At 23.8% G+C, this 27882-nt stretch overlaps 2 protein-coding genes across 2 annotated transcripts; both read left to right on the top strand. All coding sequences in view use genetic code 6, as the record gives it.

Moving 5' to 3' along the window:
* Positions 1-156: 156 nt before the first annotated feature.
* Positions 157-1573, top strand: TTHERM_00694380 (hypothetical protein; the record flags this gene model as incomplete). Its single annotated transcript, XM_001023603.3, has 5 exons — positions 157-349; positions 518-657; positions 766-905; positions 964-1084; positions 1145-1573. 5 exons carry the CDS (start codon positions 157-159, stop codon positions 1571-1573), a joined length of 1023 nt encoding a protein of 340 aa, XP_001023603.2.
* Positions 1574-2551: 978 nt separating this feature from the next.
* Positions 2552-27882, top strand: TTHERM_00694390 (dynein motor region D1 hydrolytic ATP-binding site protein; the record flags this gene model as incomplete). The annotated part of the gene is made up of 51 exons (XM_001023604.3): positions 2552-2713; positions 2803-3084; positions 3269-4416; positions 4732-5323; positions 5394-5597; positions 5656-6321; positions 6374-6577; positions 6635-6788; positions 6876-7046; positions 7107-7307; positions 7364-7682; positions 8047-8190; positions 8249-8582; positions 8651-8863; positions 9044-9220; positions 9278-9439; positions 9493-9629; positions 9681-10014; positions 10068-10460; positions 10512-10892; positions 11045-11443; positions 11498-11772; positions 11843-12072; positions 12126-12508; positions 12569-12972; positions 13232-13793; positions 13850-14182; positions 14393-14757; positions 14823-15150; positions 15222-15464; positions 15520-15956; positions 16366-17237; positions 17296-17512; positions 17665-18274; positions 18345-18775; positions 19127-19295; positions 19343-19497; positions 19908-20286; positions 20336-20563; positions 20613-21146; positions 21199-21668; positions 21746-23296; positions 23508-23892; positions 23955-24155; positions 24209-24283; positions 24341-25142; positions 25216-25553; positions 25614-26786; positions 26843-27463; positions 27520-27630; positions 27688-27882. The coding sequence occupies 51 exons, from the start codon at positions 2552-2554 to the stop codon at positions 27880-27882; spliced, it is 19854 nt and encodes a 6617-aa protein (XP_001023604.2).

Below are 27882 nucleotides of genomic sequence, written 5' to 3'. Positions count from 1 at the left end.
TTAATTTAAATAAAAGTGAAGATAATCAAATTTAAAGCCTTTATTGATTGATTGACCTTGTCATAGCAAACAGAAAAATAGATAATCCCATAAAGGGAAGAAGAATCAAATAGCAGATAGTTCACTAAATATAAAGCTAACTTCAATCTCATCTAAATGAACCTAAAAAATGACCTAGAAGATTTTAAGGTCAAGGAGTTAATTTCAAAAGTTAGTTCATAATAGCTTAATTAAGTAATTAATGTCCTTCTACTGCCTCCTCCTAATTTGACTTCATTCGTCAGTATGCTTCTAAAAGATTTCTCTAATGACTAAGAAGTGTTAAATCTAATGTCTTTTGCTGTGAGAAGTATAGTTTTTTTTCTCAATAATATTTGAGCAATATCAATTGTTAAATTGATGATTTTATCGCATTTTTTACATATTCTGATCAACTTAAAATATCAAGATGATACATTAGAATTATAAGATAATTTTTAAAGATTCCTTAACTTATTAATTATTTTGAATAATTTAGAATGCCCTGCTTTTAGTAAGGATGTGAACTATGAAGAAGAATATAAAAGACTAAAAATAAAAAATGAATAACTCGTAAAGTAGTGTTACTAGTTGGTTTTATCTAAAGATTAGCTCTAATAAAGAGTTCAATAATTGGAGGTAATATTCATAATATTTTTTATATTATTCTTTTACTTTATTAAATTTCTAAAAATGATATTTCGATTTTAAAATTGTTTCAAGTAAATATAAAATTTATTTTATTAGTAAACAGTTCGTTTGAAGTATTGTGAAGCCTTATATTATGAATTACAGGAATAAATAAATTCTAATTAAATAAATGACATGCTACAGCTAGTTCAAGCTATAAATTATATCTAAAGTATAGCTAATAACTAACAAAATATGTAAAATTCTTTTATTATTAAATAATATTTAATCAATTTTAAAAATAATTTTAAATAGATAAAAAGAGAGTTAAAATGAATTTCAAAATGAATAAAATAATAAACAATTCTAAAATAATGTGGATAACAATGTTAATATTTAGAAAATAATTTCTACAGGCAGTTTTGCAACACCTATTGTAATATTTTATTTTAAAATTATTTAAAATTTAATTTAATTATAATAAACAAATAAATAGAAAAAACCATAAATTTAAAATAGTTCATTTAAGTAATCCATATAAAGTATGGCTTGTAATATGAGTGATTAAACATAGCAAAATAGTGGCTCACTTAACTAATAAATCAACTTATTTAATCATGAAACTGTTAATATATAACAGTAAAAGTATCAGTTAGAGAGTAAAGATATATATCAAGCCTCTTTTAACTTTGATAGTAAGCAAGAAAATCTTAAAAATCTTAATTCATAGAGTTTTAATTCCTAATAGCATGAGAAAATAAATGAAGTAGATAATGAATATCAGTCTCAAGCAAATATATTATAAGAACAAGATAATAACAACAAATAACTATTTGATTTATTTTCATAATTAACACATAACAAATAATTTATCGAAAACCTGATTCAAAGTGTTTAAGCAAGTAGCTTAAATAAAGATAATTGAATCTTCGTTTTACCATAGTAAAAATATAATTCATTCAAATTAAATTAAATAATGCATAAAACACCTTACTATTTATATTTTATCTGACCTATACAATCATTTACATTAAGATCCTATATAATATTGTACTTCTATTTATACATTTATATTAATATTATCTTTAATTTTTTTCTTCAAAAATGTATTTACTTACATTAAATTATTGTAAAACTTTCCTTTAAACATTATCAAAATCAACTTTAAAAATACTTATCAAGAGATACACATTTTAAATATTATTAAATAAGATTTAATATTCCATGTTTATTAGATTTACTTTAATCCTCACAATTAAATTAAGTAATATTTCTTAATCTAATTCATAGAATTCTAATATATTTTTTCAAAACTTTTCTTTTTTTATCAACTTAAAATTGCTTAGGAATTTTTGAAAATTTTTGGATTTAAAACATTTCTTATTATTTTTAATCTATTTATGAATTAATTAAAAGTTTTTAAAAATTGATTTAAATTTTTTTTTGAAACATAGCATATAAATAATTCAAATTAGTTATTTTGTTTGGGTTTATTTACTCAGATTGTTTTCAATTAATAATTTAGATTAAATTTATTTTACTAATTTTGTGCATTACCTTAAAAAACTAAATAAAGTAAAAAAAATACATTTTTTTAATGAAGCTTAAAAATTCATTCAAAAGTTATAATTTAGATTGTTTTAAAGTTGTGTTTTTAAATTTATGATTTAATAAGTATACTTACAAAAAAAATAGGGTTATTTATGATCTATCTATCTACTAATTATAATACTTTGCAGCAAAGAATCTTTTCTTTTTTCAACATGAAGAATATTAACTAACAAAAAAAATTTATTATTACTTTTTTTGTCAATTTTTGAGTAATATCAGTTTTTTAATAACAAATTAAACTAAATAGTTTATTTAAATCAATTAAAATTTGCAATTAATTTAGTTAAGAAAGATGGATAGTGAGAATTCAAAGCGAAATAGTTTACCTAATTCTCAAAGCTTACCAAATATCCAATCTGGATTAAAAGTTCCTTTCTAAGCCATCTTGGCTATGAAAGATTTAGAAGAATTAAAGAAGAAGTATGGAGAATAAAGGGGAAACTCCTATCAACAAGTAAAACTTTACAAAATAATCAAGCACGCATGCCATTTAAAAATGCAAAAATAAAAAGCAATCAATTTATAAATTATATTTTTAAAAAGGGAGGACTAAAAAGGAAACTAAAGTCATTCTCTACTATGAAAGGATAGAAAAATCTTGAAAAGAGTTAAATACCATCAACCATTAAAGAGAAAAGTTTTATAAGCATAGTCAAAAACACAGAAAATAATAAGATCTTAGATTAAGATTATTTAAATTGCGAAAATGATAAAATGGAAATTGCAAACATAAAAAGGAAATAGGCAAGAGCTACAGCAGTAGGGAGTCCTTAATTTAAAATAAATGCAAAATAATTCTACAGCAGAAAGTTTGATAATATTTAAGTAAAATTTTACTTTTGATAGAAATTTATAATTAACATTCAACAAAGTCAATTAATTAATTAGTTTGTTCTACATATTAACTTAAGCATACAAAAAATATTTTTTAAATCAAACTATGTTTGAAAAGCATAAAATGAATTGATATTTATATTTATATTAATAATAAATTAATTAATAAACAAAGAAACAAACATTAGGAATCCATTCGCTTATGCTTGATAGCTAGGAAAGGTAAATAAGATTTCCTAAGATTAATAAAATGTAATCAGATCGTTAAGTTCATTCATTAATGGAGAAATCAATTAAAAATTAAAGAGAAACAGAAGATTTGCTGCAAAATATTTCTCGTATAATTGCTGGACCAGGCTTAAGCGAACAAACTTCTATATTTGAAGATAAATAAAATTTAAACTTTTCATTAAACAAGACTAATGATAAGAATCTTATTTTGCGTAAAAACTAAAGTGAAATTTTATTTTAGGTTAATAATAATTAATAAACAAATGAAGAAGATGATCATTTTTAAAAACAGCTTATTAATATCATAAATGACTAATAAAACTAAGAATATTGGTAGTCTGAATAATCTAACAGTAAAGAATAAAAGTAAAAAAATATTAATTTACAAACTTTAGAAATTCATGATATGTCTGTTATTCATAGCAACAACTAAGGCAATAAAAAGGATAGTATTTTTTCAAATATGCTTAGTCCTTTTAATAGAAAAAGTATCATTTAGCCTCTAAATAGCACACCTTCTAATACCATAAAAAACAATATCTCTATGAGTAATTAACAATCTATAAGCTTAAAAGGCAGTAAGCATATCAGCTTATCTCCTTAAAATAATTCAAGTAAGATGATAGAAGATAGTGTTATTTAAGGTTCATATCTAAACGAAGATACCCTAGTAAGTGATTTCAATGAGATGTTTTAATAGTAGAATAGAGGCATCAACTAAACATTTGAAGACGATTTTTGCGATCCTACTTTACTGTTAGAGCCATTAGATGAATAAGATTCAAATATCTTAAATATTAATATACCACATAGGAATAATTTTAGGATAGAGCCCTTAGATTAATACGATGAATATGCCCTTCAAGATACAGATTTCAAAGAAATGCTTTCAGCTGGACCCCAATAAGCAATGTCTCGTTGGTAAGATAAAAACGGAAAGGTATTTTGGAAAAACTGCATAGTACTTGATTACAATGAATAAACAAAATTCTTTACTATTCAATGGAGCAATATTTAAAAAGCCAAATATAAAAAAGTTAAGCGACTTAATCTAATGTTTTACTTTGATGATCCTGCAGAATTTAAAAAAAGGTATTCATAAATCAATCATTTCATTTTTTTATTATTTTCTTGTTTATTTATTATTCCTTCAATTAGTTTGGCTTTAAAAATATAAAATAATTCTTTGATTTTAATTCATTTTTTTACAATCATATTATTCAATTCCTTAGCTATTAAGCTCATTTTGAATTATCAGTCATCAATTATTGAGCTATTTTATAATCTATCAGATCAAATTATTACTGCAATGAATTGTTTGACTTTTGTTTTATAACTAGCTTTTATTTGTTTGATTGTTTGTTTCTGAGAATTTTATTTATTAAAATTTATTTTTTTGAATTAAAGATACCGTGCAGCTGTTAAAAAGAGAGAGGAGTTTTTGTTCAATAAATAACTGACATAGCATATTGATTAAAAGAAAGCATTAGAAGCTATAAGTTTGCCTATTGATCGCTTAAGCTAAACAATTGATAGCATATTGGAAAATCATGTGAATAAGGATGAGAAAAAAGAAAAGATAATATAGGAAGTTGTAGGGTTGTACAGATTTTAGCTAGTTAAATTTGATACTGAATTTGAATCTGTCCACTATGATGTAAACTCTTACTATTAAAAATATTTGCCTTACTTGAGTGCAAACAACTTTGTTAACAAGCTCCCGTTGAAAGATAAAGAAAAATTTGAATTTTAAGAGGTAGGATAGGAGTCAAATTGTTAAAGACAACAAATCACAAGATATATTACAAATAAGCCTCATCTTGTTTAAGACAAAAACAATCTGAAATTATACAGTTGGATAGAAGTTTTTAACAAGAATAAATTAAGTATTTAGGAAGTGGCTTCTCTTTAAATATCTTAAGTAATGCTTGGATTTATTTCTAGCATTGAGTCTTTAGATTATTTTAAGTAATTCAGAACATTTAAAAAGACTATACAAGTAATTGATTGATTAATTTCTTCATTAAAATCAAATCTTTTGTTTAAATATTTAAATAATATAAAAAAAGGCAAGTAGCTTTGAAGTAAACAAAAATTACACTCAAGAATTTATGAGAGCTATTGAGTAAATAGACAGATTAGCTTATAAGGTAGAGAAAGGTATTGATGAAATGAAAATAGATTTTCAGCCATAGCTTTGTGTTGATTCATCTAAACTTTTATTTTCATTATCAAACAAGCTAATAAAAAATGCTATCGAAAAATCATTCAAAGTATTTTTAATTATAAAAATTTTGATTTTAATTATTAAGTATTTTTATTTTATTAAAGAAAAGCGCTTCTTCGTTGATTTAAGAAATAGAAAAATTTTATGCTTTCTTACCATTACCAGAAATTGGAATTAAGGTTATCAAAAAGTTACCTGAGTAGTTTTTCATTAAAAGAACTTAGTAAAGAAAGTAGATGCTGCTGGATACAGATTAACAAGTTGAGGATAGACTATTTAAATTACAGCTAAACTTTATCTCAAATATTTAATAAAAAAGAGAAAACTCACTTTTTATCAACTAAATTGAACCAAATTCAACTTCATCACCTTAAAATAATTCAAAAGATGCTAAAAAATAAGATAGCAATGTTTTTATTACAAATTAAAATTCCAAAAAACAAATAGATTCATAAAGATATTCTGAAAATCCTGCAAAATTTAATTTATAATTATAATTACCAACTAATGAATAAAGTTTGATATAGCAATAACAACAAACTTAATAATTAACTAACAAAGGAATAGAGGAAAGTTTTCATGCAATCATTTTCCCTATTTATAAAAATCTGTAGAGCCAAGATAGATAAATTATAAATTCAATCGCTCAATCATTATAAAATTAATTTTTAGAAAACTAAAAGCCCTTGATTTAGCTCAATTTCGTCAACCCAAGTTTGAATGGTCTTCCCTAATTTGCTAAATATGAAATTGATTGGGTTCTAAATAAGGTATTTTTTTGTGTTTAAATATTAAATGTTAACTAAACGCTTTTGTAATTAGGAAATCAAAACTGAAAAGAAAAATTATGAACAAAGAAAAAAGTAAAGGAAAAAATACAGAGAAATATTTTATTCATAAAACGAAACCGCAGAAATAGTTTTAATTAAATAAAACATTCAGTAAAAAGAAGATAAAAAGTTAGTAAATCGTGGAAATAAAGTAATTTCAAATCAAATTGAAGATTTCTAAACTGAAAATAAAACGGTAAAGCTTTAAGTTGGAAAAACTAATTTAACCAAATAATATTTTAATGAAAAATAGAATGAATTCGAAAGTATTACCAAAGGAAGATTTGATTTCATCAATTTTCAATATTTAGTAACAACAACCTCCCCTTCATTAAATTCTTTAGAAAAATTGATCAAAGAATCTTTCAACATTCCTCTTGAAAAAATCAATCAGCTCTATTAGATAGGTAATTTTTATTTTATTTTTTAAATGACAGAAAATAAAAATAAATTAAAAAATTAGCATTTCGAATTTTATCTAATATATTAAATAGGTTCATAAGAAACAATATTGTTTGAATCTGAAGAATTTAAAATAGATAGTGAAGGAGTAAAATCTTGCCTATAAGAAATAATGCCTTGGAGTTTTTATGGAATTTATGCTTTTTTAATTCTTATAAACAGCTTTTCTTTCCACTTTACTCAAAAAAGATATTATATTTAAGGTATTGTTTGTCTTTTATTTATCTAAAAAAACTAATTAATTACTTTTATTCAAAATAAAGATATATAGAGCGAATTCGATAAAAAGTCATTAGGATTATATTTTATTTGTGAAGAAATAAATATACTTGAAAAGGATTTAATGTTTTTCAAAATAGGTTTACCTAACTACTTAAATTTTGGTTTGATATTGCTTAAAACGGAAACACTAAAACAAGAGTACATTCAACAAATCTAGTTCTACATAAATCAATTGAAAAAGAGTATTATTTTTATTAATATTGTTCTTTCACTAAAATCATTTTTATTTAATTAAAAGTAATATAGGATAAATTAGTTTCTTAGCTTTAAACTACAAGATAATAAGTTTAAAATTTTACAGAGAGACTTTAAAAAAACCCAGTAAGCATTAAAGATTATTCAGAAATTTCTGAATACCTATCAAGCTAAGCAATATTAGAGCAATACACAGATCTCTAAAATTAAATTAATTATATAAATGATCTCATGAAAGTATCTGATGAGTATTCCTTAGAAATTTCTTTTGAAACTATTCAAATGCAAGTTGAAAGTAGATCATGGATTTTATAGCTTAGAAATATTGAATAAGAGTAGCTCAAAAAGCTTTATCAAATCAAGTAAAATATATTTTTTTTTTTGCATTCATAAAAAATTTTAATAAATAATTCAATAAAAAGAATAAATTAAATAATTATATAAAATTTATTAAATTTATTAACTGGATCTACAATGTTTAGAAATAAAAATGATGACATCAGAATATTTTAAAATTATATTATTAAATATCTTTGGTTTAAATATTTTAAATACTATTTTTAATTTAAAATGCAAAAAATTTAAAAAACAAATTAAACAGACATAAAAGTAACAAAAAATCTTAAAAAATCGAATTTAATTTAATTTAAAAGTGAGAATTAAAGTTTTGAATAATTAGTTAATTAAAATAACATAAAATCTCATTTTAATTTTTTTGAAAATTAGACCTAAATTTGAAAAAAATTTAAAGGAGAGTATCGTAAACCTTTTAGCTAACTTCTAGAAGTAAAAGAAATTATCAGATGAACTTAAATAATAGGGATCTCTTGATAATATTTATGCTCTTTCCTCCTAGACAAAAAGTTTAAAGTAAATAAATTAGATAAAAAAATAAAAGTAAGTTAATTTTCTAAATCTAATTTTTAAGGAATGAACTTGATGAAATCTACCAAAAAGCACAAGAGCTTAATTAATTTGAGAATTACCTAAAAATGAGTCCAATAACAAACTTTTGTGAAATAGAAATATGCTTAAACGATTTAATGAAATATTATGACTTGTGGGATTTCGCAGAAAGATGGAAACTCAGATACGAAGAATGGACGACAAGACCTTTAGTATTTATGGAGTCAAAAGAAGTTGTTGATACCTTGAATGAAGGGTTTTAGCTCCTTCCAGATTTAATTTTAGATTTCAAAGATAATCCACTTTTTATCACAATAATTAAGTAACTAGAAGAAGAGATCTAGAAATTTAACAATGTAAAAAACCTTACTTTTTAATTTATTTTATTCAATTAGAATATAATTTTTTTATTTAAAAAAATAAGTATACTCATATTATTATCTAATTGAGAGATACTTGCTTTAAGTAAAGACATTGGGATGAGTTGATTGAAGAAATTCAGAAAAACAAAAATTAATAAGAGTTCAGAAAGATAGATTCTGGCTCTGTTACTCTCTAAAGACTTATAGACGAAGATATCTAAAATTATTCTAGTTTCATTAATAAGCTTCATCTGATAGCTTAGTAAGATTACTAAGTAATTATATCCGATTTTACACATAAATTCATTTATTTAAAAACAAATGATGACATTAATAGTTCTTTTTTGAATTAATTATGATTTAAAATTTTTATTAATCAAATTTATTATTTATTGATAAATATTCAATTTTTATTTATTTAAAAATGTTAAACTTTTAATTTTTTATAATGAAAGATTGAAATAGAGTTGTAAAAAATTGAAGGAATCTTAAAAGACACTTTCTTAAGATCATTACCTTACTACTTAGATGTTTCTTCGGAATTTACATTTAAGATAATAAAAAATACAAAAGATGTCATAAAAAATCTTTCAGAAGCTAAATTTAGAGCAAATATTTTGATAAAAAATTTAGTAATTTTTAAATTTAAATAAAAATTTTTTTTTAAAATAATTTTCTTTTGCTTTAAGTCGTTTATTGATGTCTTCAAAAAGAGGATGAATTCTGTTCACAAATTAGCAAGAAATGGTAAGAAAGTAATAAAAATAATGAATAAAGTACAAAATACTCTCTTAGATTACATACCTCTATTTATACAGTTCCAGTAATATGAAAACACTAAAATAAATATTGTAAATAATTTTTAATAATAAATTCAAATTTAAAGAAATAAATCTATAATAAGGCTGATAGACTCTTTTCTAATGATTTGATAAAGCTTTTGTAGTCACTTATCGATGATTACAGCTAGCATTTTGAAATTTTAACTGTCTCAGGATTAAATATTTTTAATCTATTTTCAGAAACTGAATCTTAAGAAAGGTAAATTTTTAAAATCTTGGTTTGTTTTTAATAAAATGTTAAAATGCCTAGATCATTCCCTCAAAGTGATGAATTCAGAAGGAGATTACTAGAAACCTAAAATTTGAGCAATAATCTAGTTCAGGAGGTAAAAAAAGTACTTAACAGATTAAGATCTAAATGCAGTAGATTATATTTTTTGAGTGATGAAGGTATAATAGAGATACTAAGGTTATGTAATCAAACCTCTAATCCTTAGTTAATGGTAAACAAGCTTTTTTTACCTGTTTTTAAGGGATTTAAGTCACTTAAGGTTTCTAGTACTTGCAAGGAAGCTAACATGAATATAGAAAACGAGCAGTTTACCATAACTAATTATTCGAACATATTCAACATAGAGTCTATTGTAAATTACATTAAATTTTAAAAAAATATAAAATAATAATAAAATAATCATAGTAAAACTAGTTAGATGAAGTTTTATTATTGGACACTAAAATAAATATAGACATTTCTAAAGGAATAGAGAATGTAATAGATGGATAAATGAAGCTGGAAGAATCAATGAGATATTTATTAAGAAAGTAGTTCCTTAAAAATACATAAACCTTGACCAGACTAGGTTTGGACTATAACGAAGTTTATAGATTATTGCATCTCAAGAACGAAATTATTTTCTAAATTGCTTATTTGAATATTGACATTTGTTTTTATCATGACCTGACTACTACAATATTAAACAGTGAAGAAAATGATGAAGTACCAGACTTTAACCTTGGTGACTTTTTGCAGAAAATAAGGATTTATATGTAAAATTTTATTAATAATCAAATGTAAATGGGACTTTCAAAGGTATATATTAATTATTTTTTGCTTATATATTTAATTTTATTTAACAAATAGAATGAGCTGTTAAAGTTCTCAGGTTTGGTTATGCAAAGTCTCAATCATCAAAATATTCTTTAGCGCTTTATAGATTAAAAAGTAGATACTTTAGCAAGTTTTGATTATTTAGGTCTTCCAAAATTCTCAGTGGAGGTGGAAACAAATTAAATCTTGAAAATTCTCCAATAAAATAAGCACAATCAAAAGGAAAATCCTCTCCTTTAGTTGAATTAGTAAGAAATAATCTAACATATGCTAAAATCTGCTAAATTGGCTTTAGATAATAGAGAGTCGACAGACTATCCCAATCTTTCTGAAAATTCTGAATTCTTTTACTACTTTAGTTTAATTGATAATCCTGAGTTAATAAACGTTAACTTGATGTGCATGAATTACAAGGCATAAATTAAATTTATTTCATTATTATCTTTATTATCTATAGGATAGCATAAATATATCAATATTCATCCAAGAGATGAATTTTTTTATATTAAGCAATTATTTAGTTTAAAAAGTTATTTTAGTTTTAATTAATTTTTTTTTAATAATAGAGAGGTTACACATGGGAATTTATTGCAGGAGACCATTACACTTTTGTGAATACATATTAGACTGAAAGAATGCTTTTTAATATTATTGGAGCTATATCAACGAATACATCTATTTTAATCAGAGGTCCTTAATCATCAGGGAAATAATCAACAGTTAGCTATTTAGCTACTATTTTAGCCAAACCTTATTTTACTTGGAAGTTTTCAGACTAAAATGATTTCTCTTCTTTGAATTAAGTTCTCCTTGGAACTGCTCAAGGAGGTTACATCACTCTTATTTAGAATTGCGAATTTTTAAATGTTGGTATGATATCTACTCTTGCAAATATCATTTTTTAAATTAGAAACTCCTGTATTTCAAAGACAGACATTTTGGATAGTAATAACTGCCCTATCAAAGTAATTTAATTTATAAACATACTAAATCATGAGAAAATTTATAAAAAAATTTAGGTGAGTGAGCATTGGGGCTTGTATGCAAGTTTCACTGTGAGACAAGATTCATAAGTTTTGCAATTTTCTCAAATACCAAACATCTTGGAAAGTTTCAGAACAGTTAGTATTGTCTAACCAGATATTCAAACTATTTTAGCTGCTAAACTAACTCTGATGAATTTCATAAAGCCAGCAGAAACAGCTCAACGCTTGCACGTTTTCTTTTAACTTTTCTCATCTTGCTTAAGCAATTCTCACTTCTTAGTTGATTCATTTAAGCAACTGGATGTTATGTAATTTTGATATTTTTATTTAAAAGATTATCTTATCTCATAAAAATACGACTATCTTAATAAATAATAGCACTCTAGATTAAGTTTCTTAGACAGAGTTCAACCAGCATCTATTTAATCCTAATGCAAATACTATCATGAAAATAATAAGCCATGCAGAGTATTTTTTGTTTTAAAAGAAAGTATCAAATGAAGATGAAATAGAAAACTACACTCTTTTATATTCAGCAATAAATGCATATTATGCACATGCTCTTTCTTAATTCCATCTTAAGCTTCTTAATAATTTGTTTATCAAAAGTAAATAAAACTGGCATTCAATTTTGTTATTTTAAGCTTTATTTATAAATTAGCATTCCCTGAGAGTTAGGTTAGTGAAGGGTACTTATTCAAAGATTTTTAGGATGATGGGGGAAATGAAGAGGAGGAACTTATTGACGGAAAATAAAAGACTGTTTAAATTCTTTAAACACCTTAAGCTTCCTCTTCGACTTTGCAGTAAAATAAAGATGATAACCGTGATGATGATTTTGAGCAACATATAATAGATTATTTCCAAAAAGTTCATAAGATAAAGCCTTCAGAAAGATTTATCGATACTATTTTAGATATGATATTCAATATAAATATTAACAAAACAATCCTAGTTGTAGGTCTTAATTCAAAGGTCAAAGACTATGCCTTGAATGCAGCAGCTTATGTTAACTCACTTATTGAAAAAGCATAATTTTACAAAGTAAATGAATGAAAATTTGTTTTTTTTATTAAATTTTAAACGAACATATTTAATTTATAGCACTACATAACTCTTGACGCAAATGATTATACCTTTTTAATGGGAGAGCATGTAGATGGAGTTTGGAGGAAAGGTATTTTACAGTAACTACTTGACTCTATAACTTATATGAGTGAAAATAGCTTATACTCAGAAGTACTTAACTAATATTATAGATCTAACTACCTTAACTTTATAACTTCATAGGCTAACCCTTTGGATCATCATAATAAAATCTAAAATTTAAAATCAAAATCAATAGAATCTAATGTTTTTTTGGTAAAATATTTACTTGCTCCTATTTTAAATTTAACTGAGAAATTATTAAAGAAAAAGAACCAACAAGGAAAAATCAAAAGCCCAGAAACTATTCTCACCTTAAACGATTGGATCATATTTGAAACAAGCAATACAAATTTCAAAGGGTAAAAAAATTAATTAATTTAAAAAGAAATTACATTAAAAAAATTAATACTAAAATTAACTAAATGAATGGAAATTATTTCATATTTTAAAAAATTCATTTAAAAACTTTTATTCATAAATCAAAAAACAAACAATTTCAAAACCTATTTTTTTCAACCAAAGCTGGAAATTTAAAAATTTACAAAAAAGATTGTTTTTTTATTAAAAAATTTGATAGAATTTCTAAAATAAGTTAATAAATTTTGGTTTATATCATAGGAATTAATCGAAATTTATAGACCAAATGATAAAGAGTATTCATTAAAGAATATTATTCTTCGATAACGGTTAGTAAATTTAACTGTAAAATACTCTAAAGCTAATCTTAAATTTAGATTCATTAGACAACATTACTCCTGGCTGCTTAGGAAACTTTTAAATTTTTAATTTCGGATATAATAATTATGTATAGAAAAATTATAATTTTACAAACAACAATATTATTTCTCAAGGGTTTCATTGGAGCATAAAAAATGATTTTGAACGTTGGTTGGATATATTAATTAGCTAAAATAAATTTTTCAATTATTGTGAGAAAATACTTAGAACTTGTTACGTATATTTATTTGAACCTGTTTTAGTTTTTTTGAAAGACAGCCTAGAACAAACATCTTCTGGCGAAGCTAAAAAAATTTTCAATAACCCAGGAGCTATAGTTGATATAATCTTACACTAGCAGCAAAATTTCTTATCACTTCTAGAGATATTTATGAATGAATTCCGTAAAACTATGATAGCTTTAGGAAAATATGCAATCACAAGCAATTCATCCACTATGAAAGTAATTAATTCTTATTTAAAATTATACTTAATATTAAAATTTAAATCTTTTAATAGGATGTTAGAAGCAAAGCTTTTTATACATTTATTTCTCTCCAAAACAAAAAACAAGTTTCACCAATCAAAGATGCAGATCTAAATAATTCTTAACACTAATTAAATACTGATGCAAGCTATTTAGAAAAAGAATTTAGAGCTCCTGTAGAATCAATATTCCTTTTTAGTATTGTATAAGGAATGTGCAGCAGTTATATAGACCCTAATTTCTTATCATAGCTCACAGAGCACTGCTTAGGATGCGTTAAAAAGCTTAAATTAGCTCATGAAAATATATTTTCTTCCTCATTCAAAGCCTGTTAAAACTTTAGCAAATTGCTAAAATAGAATAAGGTAAATAATATATTTGAAATATAAGAAAAACTCAATTTTAAGATCTTTTTGAATCATAGTGACAAAATGCTCTTTTATTCTTCAACAAAAACTTAAATTCTTTCTTTTTATCTTATTCTAGAAAAAAGTTGATAAGTTTTTTTTAATTGAATTTAAAATATTCGCTCTTAATAATTTTTGTTGGAAAAAATATTTTTCTATTTTAAATAGTCTTTGAGCGTACTTGATCTTGTTTATGATATAAGCGAATTAGCTTGGATGAGGATTTCAGAGTTTTAAATTCCTGAAAATATTCCTTTGCTTGATAGTTCTTTGAGCAATGATCATTTAGAATTAAGTGAGATTATTAGACTAAATAAAAATGCTATGCAGGTAGAAGAGATGAAGAAATTAATGGAAAATAATAATGAGATCGTCTATCAGCTACCAACATAAGACAAATACGTTGTATATCTCTCTGCGCCATTCAAAATGACTAAGTATTTGATAGATTACTTGATGGGCTACAAAAAAAATATTTTCGTATATTCTACCCCTCAAGCAGGAAAGACTATGCTCTTTTAATATCTTGAAAGGTTTATCTCTTTTATATTCCTCTTCTTTCAATAATATCTAATATTTTTCTTTAAAATACATCTAGAGAGCATTTGCAGAAAAATACTTATAAAATAAATGTGATTTAATTACTCAGGAATACTAAAATTAATTAATTTTAAAAGTTTGTTGAAAACTCTTTAAGCTTCAAGAATTTTTAGACTAAGCAATCAGAGATAGGTAAGTGCTCATATGCATTCATAGATGATTTAAACATTGTATCTCTTGAGGGGCCAAGTATAATTGGTTGTTTGAGATCTCTGATAGTACATGGTGGTTGGATTTCCTAATAGAAAAATAGATTTTTGAAATTTGAAAATTGCAATGTAATTTGTAATTACTCATCTAGAAAGCTATTCTCAGAAGATTTTTCTGTAAATTTAAATTGAAATAAAAAAAGAAAATTCACTCATGTTAAACTTCTTAATTTTATTTTATAAATAAGAAATTTACTGAATTGGGATCTTGCTTAAGGGAAATGTTCATGCTAAAGTTTCCTGATATGAATGGAGACCATTTAACAGGAATATTTATGGAAATATTGAAAACTTCACCTATGTTTAATACCAAGGAAAAAATGTAAGCGAATATTTTAGCAGTGGATTTCCTTTAGAAATAATTAGCAAAATTCGCTCATAATTATATGAGCAGTATCCCTAAGCTTACTCAAATAACTCAGATTTTTAAAGTATTTTTTATTTTGAACTATTTGAGGTTAATTTAAATCATATTTAAAAAAATAGATAAATTTCAATATAAACAAAGTTCTTACTTTGATAATTTCTACTCTTTCTCATCAATAAATTGTTTAAAATGGATACCTAAATGAAACTTTCTTTGATAAAATGTGGACATATATCCTAGATACTTGCTTTTTAGATAGCTTGCCATGGAATAAAAACCCTATTTTCTTAGAAAAACTTAAAAGCAGCCAAAAAACTAATGCAAAAAATTAATTTATTTTTAACCTCATCAAAGATAACTTATCAGATTCTGAAAGTGATGAAGAATTGGATAACATTCACATAAATTCACCTTTAAAAAAAGGTTCTTTTGCTATGCACTAAAATAGCAATATTCCAAATTTAAATCTTAATTCAGAAAACCTACAATTATAAAATAAGGCTATTGAAATTTAAAATTTTCTAGTTGAGACTTTATACAGCCCTAAAAAGACAAAGTAATTCATTAATTATTTTATGCTTTTAATTCTAATAACATTTATTACTCAAAAAAATTAAATATTGACCCTGAAGATATGTTTTTAATTTAATGAGATATTTTAGAAAATAAAAAAAAACATAAATTATTTATCATTCTTTAACATTTTATTAATTTTCATGTAAAAAATAGCTCTTTCTTTTATTTATAGATTTATTGATTGAGTTTTTTATTATAAAAAATTTAATATTTTAAATTCTACAAAAGAAATAGTTAAAAAATATAATTTAACAATTTTTAGTTGAATAAGTTATAATCATCAATATTTTATATAAAAAAATTAAGAGTATTTATTATTTCTCTCAATTTTAATAATTTTGTTACAATATAAGAATGAATTAACAAAAATTATTAAATATGTTAAATAGGAAAACTTTAGAGACTAAAGGACTTGCTAAGTTAGGATAAGTAAACAGAGTTAGAATGTCAAAGTAAGTTAATATAGAAATGGAAAGATAATATTTTAGATTAGAAAGTATTGACTAATTTGAAAATAGGACAAGATTTTTAAATCAATACTTCACTTAAAAAATAGACAAAGGATAAGAGAGCTTACTAAAGTAACTATAGAAGCTCTCTGAGTAGAAATTTCAAAAGTTTCCTGCAAAAATCCATAAATTTTTTATTAAAACAATGAGCTATTATTATGATGAAAAAATTGATAAATAAAACTAAGTTAATAATAAAAGGATTTTTATTCCACATAATTTAACAAACTCATAAAATTCTAATTAGCAGCAAGCTTCTCTTCTCAAGATTGAAAATCTAAATTTATCTTAATTGAATATTGATTATGATTAGAATAGATTTATGCACAATATCTCTGAAAGGGACTAATTTTATTTCATCCATGAAGATTAAAACAGTTTTATTTCATTTCTTTAGAATAAACTCCTTGAATATTTATTTTAGCCTCCTCAGTAAAAAAATGAAACACAAGCTAGCAAAAATTAGAAAGAAGGAAATGGAGCTTAGAACGAAAAAGAGATTATAAGTGACTACTTTAACATACATGCATATTGGGATATTCAGATTTAATAAGGAGGTGTAGAAAACATTTTAGGTGATTTATCCGCTATTTTAAATAACATTTACATAATGAAACAAAATCTTTCTCTATATACGCCTACCTCAAAGTCTGAGCTTATCAAATTTATCAGCTATCTGATGGGATCAAATTGTATAGTTATAAAAATTTCCTCTGAAAATTGTGTTTCTCTCTTTTTACAAATTATTTTAGGTAAAAAATTATCTTATTTGTTATATTTAAATATTAATTTTAATTTAAAATTATGTAGATGTACTAAAAGGAATAATTGATGGAAACCCTGTTCATACTTTAATTTAATTTACTATATCTGATTTAAAAAGCAAGGAATTCAATAGGATATTTGAGATTTTCCAAATCATTAAAATAATAATCTAAAATTCAAATTTAGAAGGTATTCTCAGTTAAAAGTAAATCAAGTAATTATTAGAACCTTGGAGGTAGTCACAAGTCAAAAAAGTTACAACGTAAAATTTATAAATTAAAATATATAAATTTGCAGAAGATAAATTAAATTTTATAAATGAAAAAATGATCAAATATATAAGTAAAGGAGTAGATGATAATCCAAAAATATAAATAAGTAGATTATTATATCTTTTAATTTTTAATCAAATAGTTTGCAGTAAATGGAAGCTAACATTTCAGAAAAAGATATTAAATCTAAGCTAGGAGGTTTTAAACCGAACTTAGTAGAAAATCATATGATTTATATTTTGAGATAAAAGCTAAAAGATTATGTAAGTTTCGTAATAGAAATTAATCCTGATAATTACAAAGAATATTTAATACTTAAAGACTAAATCCCAAAATCATTTACACACTTTAATGACCATTTTTCTTTCCTGCTAAAGAGTAACTAAAAAAGCAGCTCTGAACAAGATGATATCTACAAGCTTATTAATGAGCCTGCTACATAAGAAATTTAGAATAAATTTTGGTAAACAGAAAAAGGAGTAAGTGAACTCTTTGAAATAAATTACTTCTAAACTTCAATAAAGAGTCAAAAAGAATTTGAATTTTACGTGCCTCATCTTGCGAGACTAATTTAAAATAATTTACAAAGTACTATAGCTTAAATTTCTTCAAAAAAAAATGTATCTCAAATTATTAATATTGACATGATTAAGCAGCCTATCAATAACAAACTCAAGTAATTGTTAGAAGAGCTTTTAGATTATAAAATGAAATACATTGATATAAAAAAGCAGTACGAAAACTTACAAAAGGTAATAAATAATTTATTAACTCATTAATTTTGTTTAAAAATGATTTAATTTTTATATTTAATAAAATTAGACCCATGAAACTTATAAAAATTTTAGCAATTACAAAATGAATTACTCTAAACTTTAAATTAATCACGAAAAAGAAAAATTTCAACGTGAAGGTAAAAGAAAATCATCTATAAACAATCATCTATATAATCCGATTGACTAAAAATTATCATTATCTGAGCATTAGTCGATGTAGACAAGCAAAATTATAAATTAAACTAATTTATCATCTAGAAGGTTTAACAGAAGCGGATCAAATGATATGCACTAATCATATGATGAACAAAAAATGATGGAATCTCATAGAATCTACTTAGAAGAAATAAAAGATGAAAAAAATGAGATCTTGCATAAGCTAGAAACAGCTAAAAAAACTTACTAAAATGCATTCAAAAATTTTAGATATATCAATCTTCTATTATGCTAACTTTTAAAAACAATACACTACTATAGGTAAAATTTAACTACAAAATATATTTAATAAATATTACCTCAATATTCTTGCTCATATTTATTATTCTATAAATATAAAAATGTTAGCTTTAAGATTTAATAGCAAAATAAATAGTTGAATAATCCTATAAATAAATAAAGAGTTGTTTAAATCTTAAAAAATTTCAAATTTAAACAAATATTTAACAATTTCAACTTTAATATTTGAAAAAATAATTTCCAAAAGAAAAATTACTTGAGGATGATTTTTTATTCATTTAAAATTATTATTTTTTAGATTAAAAACTAATTACTTTTATTTTAAACTATTTTATTTTTAATAAATTAATTTTTTTTAAATAATAAAAACAGACAAGAATGCAATCCAATTTTAACTTTTTAAGAAGGAGAATTAGCAAAGTACGCTTATGATATTGCTCTTTATTCTTTATCTGCTTTAAAATATCCTGCTTGCTATAGGGAAAATCTATTTGATGTGTTGCTTTAATAAAATAAAAAGTTAAATATTCCTTTCTATAAAGTAAATATTTTTAATTAAAATTATGATTATTATATTTTTTTTTAAAGATTTTGTTAGATAGTCCAACTGCATATCTTGAATAACTAATCAATGGAACCGATTTAGGAATTAGCATCATAAATGAGTATTCTCTTATCAGTTTCTTGATTGGTATTGATCTTCTTCCTCTTTGCATCACAGATGAAACTGGATTATATTTATAGTAAATACTTTCTTCTTTGAAATTTAAATAATCTTTAGGCAAACCCATAGATTTATTTTCAATTCTTAATCATTTATTTCAAACCAGTTATTTTAAATTTAAGTTTTTTCTAAACAAGTTTTTTGAAAAAGTACTTATATTCTTATTTATTTAATATATTGAAATAAATATTTTTAGTAAATTGGATATAAAAAAATTTTATTTTAGCTAAATTTTTAACAAATTAACATTTTAAAATTTTTTTGAGGCTTTAATGCTTGCTTCTTAAGTGAAAATTAATTTAAACTGTTTTTATTAAATTTTTTTTCTATAAATTAAATAATTTGGAAAACAGTTTATTTTATAGATTGTTGCTAATTTATTTGCTAATTTTTGTTTTTTTTGTTTTAAAATTTTTTAAAATTAAATAGATATCTACAGAATTAATGCGTTCAAAAATAGAAGCGCAGTATGCATATTGAATATAGCACTGTAGACGAAGATAGTTTGGAGAATGTAGAAAATGCAATTTTAAAAGGTTCTTATCTGGTTTTAAACAATCCTGATGAGACTTTAGTAGATCTTATTCAACCTATATTATAGTTTAAATATAAGAATCTAATTAAGAGTCTTGTATAATTTAAAAACCAGTAAAATTAGTAGAAGCTAGATGAGCATTTTACTTTCAACTAAAAGAGAATTAAATTGCATTCTTAATTTAGACTTATTATCATTACTTCAAGTTATTCTAGCTTTTTGATAAAAAGTTTCAATACAGCATCCATTTTTGTTCATTTATCATTTTAAGATGTAAGATTATTTAAATAACTTAACAAATTTAAAATTTATTTTCTAATAGAAAAAATTCTTCAGCAGCTTCGTTTATGATAATATTTTGAATACCTTCTACTAAACCGAAAAAGAAAAGTTGATAAAAGGGGAAATATTTAAGAGAGAAGTTTTATCTAAACAAGATTACTCACTTGAAAAGATATTACCTATTATTTCAAAATTAAGTTTAAGTGAAAAAGATTCTTGGAATCAACTTATTCAACTACTTCCTAATCATATAATTAACTAGGCAGCAGTAAAAATTTATAATTAGACTACTTATATTGATAATTTTTTCTTTCAAGACAAAAGAGGGATTTACTGATAATTTTGGAGAAGACGATCAATTTTTGTAAATAGGGTAAGTTTCAAATCAGACTATTATGAAGAATTTAGAAGATGTTGAAAAAGATTAGTTAATGCTTAATTTCTAAAATATGGAGCTAGGGAATAGTATTGATATGGATAAATCTAATTCTTCTTTAGGTAGTAAATAAGGAGAATATTAAAGAAAGCAGAGCAAGAATTATTAAGAAATTTGTGGTGACGTAAACTTGCATTCTTAAATAGGCTAGCACTTGCAAAATATTAAAGAAGAAGATGAAGAGCTTTAAGTTCCGTAGTATTAAAGATAATCCAGTTTTAAAAGACAATAAACTTTGAAAGAAAAGAATTCATAGCTAAAAAAACAAAATACAGTTTTTAGCTAAGTATCATAAGCTGATAGTGAAGCTATAGCATCTTCTAATGACTTAGAAAATAATTTACCATAGTATTGCTTTTTTAATTTTGAGATTATTGATTTCTAATCAAACAATTCTCTATCACCTGAATATCCAGTAAAATTATTAGATTAATATTTTAAAATAATTCATTTTTTAATTTATTTAGTCTCAAAAACTGATGAGTATCGTTTCGAAATTCAAAATCCTTGTAGAGATTTTGTATGGTTTAAAATTAAGTTACAAAGAAGTTGTCACATAAATAGAGAAAGAAGATTCAAGCATTAAATATAGTGAAGAAAATTTTTTGTTAGTTTTTAAATAAGTGTGTGACTGCTTAAAGTTGAATTAAATCAGCAACAATTAAACAAATCATTTTAACAAAAGATTTGCTTCGATGTTCTATCATTACTTGTACTGCACATTAAGGGAAGACCATTAGACCGTCTGGTAGCTAACTCTTTCCTTTTTCTTCTAAATGTCTGCTTTAACAGACAAAACATAGATTAATTATACCTATCTTTAACAGAAAGTTTTACTTGAGTAGAGAGTCAAACCTATATAAAATTTAGTATTTAGCAAGTTAAGTACTAACAGATATTGGGATTCGTTTATCACATCATTAGTAGATCTCTATGGGTATTCTTTAATTAAAAATTCAATAATTTTAAAATATATATTAATGTAAAATGATTTTTTAATTTCAAATTTTAAAGGTCATATGATAATTTGATTGCTCCTCTCATTAACTTCAGCTACTAATTTGAAGAAAAAATTATGAACGACCAAGAAAAGGCCAAAATTATTAAAAATATTCATAATTCATTCAAACAATTTAGTCAAATAAGAAGAGACTCTACACAAAAGATCCAGGAACTAAAATCTATTCCATCATAACAATTAATGCAAAAATCTTCATTTTATTCTAAAAAAAATATAATACAAGAATTTAGTTTAGACTAAATACAAGAATCTAATTCAAAAAATGTTAATTATTTCAAACCTTAAGAAGAATATTTTAAAATTTAAAACAATGAATAAATAAAAATTGAGCAATCTTAAGAGTATATTTAGGATATAAACTCCGATTAAGATGTAGATGATTTAAGCTCAGAAACTGAAAAGGAAATTAAATTAGAAAATTCATAAATTTTGTAATAATAAGATATAAATTAATAATAAATAGATAAAATAGATTCTTAAAATTCTTAAAATTCTGAAAATCAAATAAATAATTAAATACAAAATATAAAATAAATTGAAACAGAGGTATCTTCTTTGAATGAAGTTCAAAATAGGAATTAGTCAAATACTTATTAAAAATTAATGGATGGACCAGATTCAGATTAGGATGATCTTGAAGAAAATAAGGATTCAAACTAAGAAAAAATATAAAAGATAACTAGAGCTACCAGTGAATACTATGACAATTTAGGCAACTAAGTGACCAAAAAATAATCTGACTAAAAAAATTTCATTGAGTCAGTTGTTGAGTTTTAAGAAGATGGATTGTAAGAATCAGACATAAGAATTTTAAGCAATAAAAAACTCGAATAAGAAGAATAAAACTAAAATTATAAGGAATATAAATTATAATAAAAGAAAGTGAGCTCAATAGTTGAGCAAGAATAAGAATAATCAATAAATGAAAGCCAATAATTAAATTAAGAAGCTAGCAATAACAATACTTTAAACTAAGATCCTTATAAAGAGCATAATAGTTAGTAATATATAGAAGATGAAGGATAATAGAAATTGGCTTTAAGCACTAGTGAAAATGTTAAAGTAAATAAAACGAATTTATAATAATAATTTGAATCAAATGACTAAAATGAAAATGAAACTAAAGATATTGTTTAATAAATAAATGATATTGAGTCAAATAATGATAAATAGCAAAACATTTAATTTGATGAAATAAAAATCTCTTCTCAAGATTCTCAAGAGTACTTAAATGCTTCGTAATCAAAAGATGGAGATTAAAACGATTCTGAAAACACACCATCTAGAAGTAAATAATATAGTGTCTGTAGCTCATCGATGGGTTCACCTAATGATTATATGATTAAAGAAGAAGATTTTAACAGCCCTCTACCATAAAAATAAAATTAATTAAAGCTAGTTCATTAGAGCAATTTTTTGATTTAGTTTAAAGAACAAAATAAGATAAGCTAATAAATCATTGATATCCCCAATTTAAGAAACTAAGATGTATAGGATAAAGATTATATGATTAGGATGGAATAAGAATTCAACCTAAACAATGAGTAAAACAATTTTTTTGTTTATTTAAACAATTTAAATAATTATTTGAATTTTTTTAATTTTAAATATTTATTATATTAAATTTAAGATTTTATAGCTCACAAATGTCATTTTAATTTAATTGATTCATTAATTTAATGATATAAAAATTTTAATTGAAAATTTAATATTTTTGCTATGTTATTAAATAGTTAATTTATAATATTATAATAGGTTGGGTGGCTAAAATACAAAAGAAAAAACTAGCTCATAAAAGCAATTTGAATTATAAAAAATATAGAAATTATCTTTGTAAGAATAAGATGAATAAGAATCTAAAGCAAAAAATAAAGAAAATAAATCTTACTTGTCTTAAGAATTGAATCAATTTAGCGTGATAGATAGAATGGATTCTATTATACAGCTAGGAAGAGAAAATAATTACATTAAGAGACCTGCACTTGGTCTTCCTGTTATAAAATCCAAGTTTGATAATCTTCGTTATGATAATGATTTAATGTGGTTTGGTATTAATTCCTACAAAGCAATTTTTCATTCTTCTTAAGTGTTAAGAAGCAAAGAACTTTAGAATGCACTTACTAGTTTAAATATAGAAAAAGTATATTTTTTAGAAAAGAAAGTTATGTAATTAGATTTTAACTTATTTATTTATTTATTTAGGATCTATGGAAAAGTATATTCTTCTTAAGTCACTCTGAAATTTTAAAGGATGAGAATAATTATTTAGATAAGATGAAAGATAAATTGGGAGATATTAATTTGTCTGTATTTTTGAAATTTTTCAGACCAGACATTTTAGAAAGTATAATTAATGTCCATCTTACGAAATAACTCTCTAAATTTTTTGTTTCTCATACTAAAGTAAGATATTTCTAGTTTTTTCTCTTTTTTTAACTTATTTTTTGAAAAAAAAGACTAATCTGAATGCTCATTCAAGAGCAAATTGGTACAATAAGCCTACAATAATTTTCTATGGCCATCTCAATAAAGTAATTTATTTTTCAATTAAAAAAATAAATACTAAATTACAATAAAAAAATATTTAGACAATCAATGAATTGCTTGAGCTTAAAGCATGTAAATAAAGCCAAAATATTAAGGTGAAAAGAATCCCTTTAGGTTCTATTAGTAACAAAGTAATAAAATAAGAATTAAGCAATGCCTCAATTAAAGGAGATTGGGTAGTTTTAGAAAATATAAAATCAGTTCCATATGATTAATTAGGTTAATTGATAAAAATAATAAACAATGCACTAAATAACAATTAAAATAAAAATGAATACTTTAAAGTGTGGATAACTTAATAGCAAATGAATAAGAGTTATGAATTGAATGAAAACCCTGGCATAGTCCAAACTCATAGAAACAATAGCCAAACTCTGCTATAGCAATTTTTCTTCAACTGTTTTAAAATGTTCATTAATCGTCCAGATAATATTAAGAACAACTTAAGCGTGCTTTATACTCTCGAGATACATGAATATCTAGCATTTGTAGAAAAGAAAGTTACACAAGCACTTCCTACGAATTACAATTTTAGTACTTTAGGAAAGTAGCTACAAAGTCCTATACATGAAGCAATTAAATACAGATTCTAAAAATAAAAAAGGCATGAAAATATCAATTATTCTTATAATATTCATAGCGTCTTTATTGATAGGATAGCCTTGAGAGAAAAAAATAAGCATGCAGTTAATATGCTAGAAAAATTCTCAAATAAAATTAAATTCAACATCTTCTTCATTTTTTCAATATTAAGGTCCAGACATAAATATCATAGAAAACTTGCTGAGTATTATCAATAAAGTGAGCTTCTATTTTTCTCAGATTTAGATCTTCTTTATGTGGGTAAATACTTACTAATATTCTTTAATAAATGAATTAATTAATCGATTTAATTATTTTATTTACTTTTTAAAAGTTGAAGATGGATTCCATTTCTTGAATTATTACTCAATAAATCCTTCACTATTCTTCAGAAACTACTTAAAATTGATATTTTCTGAAGAAATGCCATATAATGCTCATTCGACATGGACTATTGCTTCAATGAGAGATCTATTGGAAGAACTTGTGTTTAAAGGCGTTGACAAATAAACTATTTACACTTCAGGAGATTAAAAATACACACTGTTTTATGAATAACCCAATCAATCTACTGAGGAAACTATATTTAAAACAATAAATGATCTTCCTAATTTGGATTCACCTTAAACAATAGAAATTTCTCCTAATACTGAAATATAATATGGGTTCAATGTATTACTTAATATTAAATTGTCAAATTATATAAACTATTCATTATTTATTTATTAACAGAGATCATAAAGATTGATGGCTAGAATACATAAAAAAGTGTAACTCTAAGAATAGTTAGGAAAAGAAGCTGAAATTCTTAGGGAGTTAAAGAATTAAATAGCTTAAACTTCTGAAGAAAAGGAGAGTCTTTCGGATGTAAGCTTAGTTTCAACTAATGATAAAAATGTGGAATTAGGTGATTCTGATGATTTTATACTCCAGCAAGTTGGCTAAATTTATGCTTACTGGATTAACCACATCGATTTATTAGGCAAAAATATGACTATTATTCAAAAGATTTAACAGATTTAAAACGAATTTAAGATTTTGTTTGAAAAGTCTTAAAATTTAGATTTATTTTCAAGTAAATTCACCAAAAATGATATTTAGGAAGAAAATGACTCTGATTCAGATAGTTCCAGTGACATGAGTGAAGATCAAAATATTTAGCAAGCTAAACTAAGTAAAATTTCTAGAAATGCCTTTTAAATAAAATTACGAAAGAACAAGGACTCAGATTCTTCATTTGATTCTTCTTTTTCTGACTCAAAAAATGAAGAAGAAAACCAATAAAAAAAAGGAAAAAATATGTCTCCAATAAAATAAGTGTTTACAGAAGATCACAATTTGAAAAAAGGTTTATAGAAATGGTTATCTGATAAACCACTCCATGCTGCCCCTGTTATCAGCAGAAAGAGCAATTTACTTAACTAAATAGAAAAGAGTGAAACATAGCTAAGCACAAATAGGTTAAGCTCTCCATAAATTAAGTCATCTCTTAGACAGCCATCAATAGCAAATATTATGTTAAATAATTTACAAAGCTCGCCTTAGCTTAATTTAAAATTGAATCACAGAAAGAGTGTTGCTGCTCTTGCCTCACCCCATAGATAATCGGTATTCTTCGGAAAATAGTTTATTGTAGAAAATACACAGAATACTCCTTCTCCAAATTTAAACTCTCCTAGTAAAAACTCTTATTAATAATCTTTACAGAGTCCTCCAAGCGTTAGCAGTCCACTTTTCCATCCTAGAAAAGAATCTGTTTTTGTAAAGCAACCGAACACAATTGGATAGAATTTAATAAAATTAAGTACTTAAGAATAGTTATCATCAAATAGGGTGAGTGATTCTATTCAGTTTTTTAACTCTCAACCAAATTATACAAAAGACAGCAATCAAGCAGTTTACAATGTAATTTTTAAATTAATTATTCTAAATTAAAAAATTTTTTTTGTTATTTTATTTAGTCAACTTTGTAAAATGAGCTTTAAATTGCTAAATCACTACTTAAGAGAATAATTACTGATCTTGATGGTGTGATACAATATGTCTTGTATCGTTAAAGTTCCTTCTCTTAGCAAGAAAAAAGTTTACTCCAGACAGGTTTTTTAAAAACTTCTGAGCAAGAAGCTATTTTGATAAATATCTTGGAAAATAAAGTGCCTTAAAATTGGTGGATTTAATCTTTCTTAATTAGAGAGAATGATCTTTAGCAATATATGAAATATTTGGTACTAAAATTAGAAACTCTTAAACTTATATTAGAGGAAAGAAAATGCAGAATGTATCCTGTAATACAGCTAGACTAAATGTTTGATCCATTTTTCTTGATTTCTTCTTACTTAACTCACAAATCAACAGAATTAAATGTGAGTATATTTGATCTCAAAATTGAATGTGAAATCCAAAACAAACCTTCTGTTCAATAGCCCACAGATGGATCCATGTTGATAAATGGTTTTTTCATAAAGAATGGTAGACTGAATGAACATGCTTTAGATATAGAACACCCAAGAGAATTTGAATATAAAATTCCTAATATGAAAATAATGGTCAAAAAGAAAATATATAAGAACAACTTTTACAAGGTAGAATTCATTTATTTAGAAGCATTTATAATCATTAAATTTTTAAAAAATACTAGAACTATCCTGCACACGTGTCTATGAATTTTGTGGATGAAAATTTATATGACTTCGAAGGTACTTATTATGCTCAGAATTAATTCATAAATGGAACTAAAAAGGTTTAAAAAGTAAATTAAAATTCTAATTCAAAATATAAATAAATTAAAACTTTTTTCACAAATTAGTCTGAATTTGCTGGTAAAAAAGCATCAAATGATTCAAAGTAATATGTGGTCAGATTACCTGTTGTCAATTCTTTAACAAATCATCTTTTTAATTCATTCCCTATGAGGGTTTATTTCTACTTTAGATCATCTAAACCCTAAGAGTTTTGGGTAAAAAGATCAACTGAAATTTATCTATAGCAAGAATTTTTGTGA

Source organism: Tetrahymena thermophila (genome assembly GCF_000189635.1).
Source record: "Tetrahymena thermophila SB210 genomic scaffold scf_8254420, whole genome shotgun sequence".
NCBI classification, from domain to species: domain Eukaryota; phylum Ciliophora; class Oligohymenophorea; order Hymenostomatida; family Tetrahymenidae; genus Tetrahymena; species Tetrahymena thermophila.
Note: the sequence above shows the minus strand (reverse complement) of the source record. Positions and strands in the feature narration are given on the sequence as shown.